The sequence below is a fragment of the Mastomys coucha genome, unplaced genomic scaffold (assembly GCF_008632895.1).
Source record: "Mastomys coucha isolate ucsf_1 unplaced genomic scaffold, UCSF_Mcou_1 pScaffold18, whole genome shotgun sequence".
In the NCBI taxonomy this organism is placed as follows: Eukaryota; Metazoa; Chordata; class Mammalia; order Rodentia; family Muridae; genus Mastomys; species Mastomys coucha.
In genome coordinates, this window is record NW_022196900.1 from 55416522 (window position 1) to 55421408 (window position 4887).

At 42.9% G+C, this 4887-nt stretch overlaps 1 protein-coding gene across 2 annotated transcripts in view; it reads right to left on the reverse strand.

The window, feature by feature from the left end:
* LOC116096253 (cytochrome P450 2J3-like) overlaps positions 1-3596 on the reverse strand; it is a 22529-nt gene extending 18933 nt beyond the window's left edge. For both annotated transcript variants that reach the window (XM_031377880.1, XM_031377881.1), the window contains exon 1: positions 3277-3596. In XM_031377880.1, coding sequence (XP_031233740.1) covers positions 3277-3486 — 210 coding nt within the window. In that variant the 5' untranslated portion in view covers positions 3487-3596. The remainder of the gene's footprint in view (positions 1-3276) is intronic.
* Positions 3597-4887: the final 1291 nt, after the last annotated feature.

The following is a 4887-nucleotide window of genomic DNA, read 5'->3' on the forward strand; positions in this document are numbered from 1 at the left end:
TGTGTGTGTGTGTGTGTGTGCGTGTGTGTGTGTGTGTGTGTGCGTGTGTGTAAGGGTGGGCTTGCTGCATGTATGAAAATAAGAGAACAACTTTCAGGGGTCTGTTTTCTCCTCTCACCATGTGGGTCCAGGTACATGAATGCAGATGACCAAGTTGGGCAGTAGGTGTCCTTATCCACTGAGCTCTCTGGTCTACAAGTATGGAATTCACAGTAATTAAAGTATCTCTCGATGGGTTGTCTGCATAAATAACTATGGTAACAAAAGGAATAGCAAAGTAACTGTGGCTATTTAAACATTTGACTGGTTTAGAGGAGGGCTCTGGTAATGGAAGCAAGAAAAAGATGGAGGGGCAGAGCCAGAGACAGGCTGACAGGCTCATTCAGTATTCAGGTACAAAAATTCTGACAGATGTGCGAACATGTAACTGTATTCTCGAGAGTCTGGAGTCTGCTTTGATCTGCTTTTAAAGATGAATAAAAGGAAAAGAAAGAGAATGACATGACCATCAACTTATATAAGAGATCCTGAGAGTGACTTGGAATTTATTAAGTAATTTTATACATACAAAGACCCTACAAGGTATGCTTAGTACCATTGTACATTAGGGTCCCATTGTTATAGCTAGCTAAAAGTTCATGCTACTATCTAACTTGTGTATTGCATGCCTACCTCAGTCTGACAAAATTTCTCTCAATTAAATAATGTTTTGCAATAATTCTGTGAACTACTCTAGAGAAAGCTAAGAACGTATGAGCTGGAAGAAGTACAGTTTCCACATGCCCCACAAGGGGTCCAGCTTCTTCAATGTCCCCATTCTCTTTCAAATGATGCCATTTTAATTGTTTGAAAATCATTTATCTTTTTGCTCCAGTAGACACCCACTAAACCTTTTTTTTAAGTACAGCACAAATGATAATTTGATCATTCTATCAAAGGTTAGGTCCAGAGCTGCCCATTCATCTAGATTTCATATGATAGTAGAATTGATTAGCAGAATCCATATGACTCATTTGATCATAGACTATCCTGTGTTTGCCTGCCATGCTAAGCATTTGTTTAATGTCTATAGAGTGAATGCATCTGTGAATACATATTTTGAGTATGTTATTAAATGCTATTTTCTTCTACTTTGAATATAGGTAGACAATAAGTGTTAAGTCACTTCATGTAGGGTTCAGACCCTCATTTTGTCATCATTTCCCTGAACAACCCAGGAAACTCAGTTTACTCCTTCCATCAGCCAGTTTACACAGTGGAAAATGGAAAGCTGGCAGATGATTGCTAACAGGACTCCATGTGTGCCTATCATGGAGTCTAAATGAAGGATACCTCAAAACACAAAAGGAAGGCCATGGAATAGCTTATGGAATTGTTTCCTAAGAGCCAGAACTAAAATTTAATTACACCTAAATTATACCATTTAATTTTATTCATTTGCACTCAGATATTAATTTGCAAACTCATAGAAAATACAAACTAAAGGGATGAAAAATATGGCTGGACTGAGAGGATCTTCCCAGCTTCAGTTTCACTATGAGCTATTCCTGTGATACCAGACACTCAACTTCCACAGTCACATATGACTTTATAGCAAGACATAAAAGATCCAATATTTTAACCCAGAGAAGATCGAATAAAAACATGTCATTTTAATATTTGCAACTTATGATAGCATTTGCTACAAGCAGAACTCCCATCAATTGTTACTCTCTTTTGCCAAAGTTAGGATCAGCAGGCCAGAGAGCTTTTTATCATTCTACTTCTATATCTTGTAGTCAAACACAATAAAGATGGGACCCATTTGAACCCTGAGGGGCTGGAGTGATGGAGCTCATGAATGCCAGCTTGTCACTTGCACTACTTGAATTTCTGAGCCTATGAGTGACTTCTACAGCTGACCTGTTAGGAAGAGGTTCTCTCAAGAAGCTTGAGAGAGAATTCTGGTCTCCACCCTGTTTTTGCCAGCAAGAAGTGAGATCCTAGCAGATTGTCAACCACGTATCCACAATCTGGGCAAAGACAGTATGGGCAAGGAGAGCAAAGGCATCCTGAGGTGGGTCAAAGCTGCAGACTTCCCTGCTGCTCAGCCTCCTCCAAGTGAATGAACAAGCAGTCATCAAGGATGGAGACAAAAATAAGTCTCAGTATGAGAGCGCTGACATCTATAGAAAACCTCAGTCAAAAGGGTAGACCATATGCACATACATTTTTTCCCCCTTTTTAAACTGGAGAGGCACTCTAAACAACTAAGCTGGTACATTGGCTTTAGCTTTACGTACATTTCTTAAAGTGGCAGGGCATATCTGTCTTTATCATGATGTATTATTATGTCATCAAACAGAGCTTGGTGTATTATACAGTGTTTTCTCTGACCACGATGGAAACACATCATAGAAGAATAAGAAATTTTCCAATTTTTGGAAATTGAACTGCTTATCTCCCCCCCCCCCCCATTAATGAATTTATTTACTTTCTACTCCAAACACTTCCTCCTCAGACTTCCAGTTCACCATGTACACAGTTCCTTTCCCATGCCCCTCAACACTTCTCCTCTGAGAGGTGGAGGCCCCCACTGAGTATGCCAGGATCCTGAGACAAAGTCTCTGGAGGGAGCCACAAGGCAGCCCAGTTAGGGGAATGGGATCCACAGACAGACAACAGCTTTAGGGATGGACTCCGATTGTTGAGAGACCTACATGAAGACCGGACTGCACATCTGCTGTGTGTGTGTGTGTGTGTGTGTGTGTGTGTGTGTGTGTGTGTGTGTGTGTGTGTGAAGGGAGGCTAAGTAAAACTCATGTATGCTTTTTGGTTGTTGGTTCAGTCTCTGAGAGCTCCCAAGGGACCACGTTAGTTGAATTTGTTGGTTTTCCGGTGGAGTTCCTATCCCCTAAAGGGCCCCCAGTTCTTCCCTCAACTCTTCCAAGAGACTCCGGAGCTCCATCTAATGTTTGGTGTGTGCTTCGGTATCTGTTTCAGTCAGCTGCTGGGCGGGGCCTCTCAGAGGACAGTTAAACTAAGCTCTTGTCTGCAAACATATCAGAGTATCAAAGTGTCAGGGATTGGTGCTTGCCTTTGGGGTGGGACTCATGTTATTGGTTGGCCGTTCCCTCAGTCTATTTCTTAAAAGAGTGTTTAGAAGCTAACTCTGGCCTGGGGTTAGCGATTGCAAACTTGAACCATAGAGCCCTGCCCACTATCGGCTCTGTTCCTGGAAGTCCCAGCTGCTCAGGATTAGGACAGGGCAAATCCAGGCACCCTCTCCCTTCCTACCTTCTGAACCGCCAGGTGCGGCTGCGTAAAGTCCGTCTGAAAGAAGTTGCCCACGAAGGGCAAACGCGGCGGTCCTGGCGGGTAGTTCTTGGGGCGCCGGCTTTTGAGGAAGTCAGCCAGGAACAGGAAGATGACAACAGCCAGCAGCAGAGTCCGGAGATGGAGAGCTGCCCAAAAGGCAGCTGCCAGGGAGCTTGCGGCTGCGAGCATGGCACTTGAGCAGAATTTTTAGGGGAATTAGGGTTTGAGCTGAGGCTCAGGGCTCTTATCCTTGCAGGGCTCTCAACTAAATCTATTCCACTCCACCCCCGCCCCGGCTCCCAGCCACGCCCCTTCATTTCCCTGGATGCCCTGAGACCTAGAGGCACAGAAACCCCACCCCTTCCTCTCTGAGCAAAGGTCTTAACCACTCCTTCCTGATAGTACAAGACCTAACCTCTAATATGACAGCTCAGTGCTCTCTGCCCTGTCCCTTCACACTTTTCCCAATCCCTTGGCATGCCTCCATTTCTGCCAGCGCCCCTCACAGCACCATCCCACCCCCACCCCCGCTGCTGCCATTTCCTTCTAGAGAGTTGGCCCCAAGATACTAAGTGGAGGTATTTGCATGATCTCTTCCTGGCTGGTGGATATTGCCTATTATTAGAATCACCCAGAAGGAACACCTTGAGATACTAATAACCCAAAATAAAATAAATCGTCCTGGAACAAAGGCAGGATGGAAAGGTAACATGAAAGTCTTAAAGAAAGACCAGTGTGCCTGTTGCTTGTTGTGGAGAGTCAGTCCACTGGAAAATGAATGTTAAAACACAACACAACACAACAGAACAAATAAAAGTCCACAAACCAAAATACTTGGAAACTCAGGAGGATTTTTAAAGTTGTAAAGTTTGATTCCCATATAAGACCCACATCCTATAAATGAAGAAACATTACTCTTGATAAGTACAGCTTTGTTCAAGACCCATAAACCATTAATGATGCTGTAGGAGAGGTTCATGTATTCTGTAATGTCGTTTCATGAGGAGGATTCATAGTTTTCATTGTTATAGTTAAAAGATGCTTTCCTCTGTGTCCAGGTGGACTCAGAGTCACAACCGTTGCTTGCATTTAAATGGCAGGGAAGACTAACAACCAAAACTCCAGTCCTATTGACAGTACTGTCCAGGGTTAAAGAATTCCCCCCATGGTCTCTGGAGATGTGCTAAGTCAAGATTTAGTAGACTAAGGGTTCAAAGTGGTTGAGTTGTTTTAACATAATTACAGTTTGCCAGTTACTAGAAACTTATAGAAGATGTTCAGCCAATATATAGCACAGAAAGCGCAAATGTGACAGCAGGTTGGGAAACTCTTGTGAGTTGTCCTTGAACCTGGAAACAGAAGTCTGACTGAGGATAAAAAAAAAAAAAATTCTCCTGATAATCCCTAGAAGAACTTTGTGATTCTATTATTCTATCTTGCAGCTTAATTAACCATGAGAAAAGATTAACTATGTATAGGAAAGGAAATAGAACACTAATTGAAAGAAGTAGAGCATTATGCAATTTTCATGAGGTCACCATACATGATAAGGGAGAGATACTGTGATGACACAACTCTTTACGGCCACTC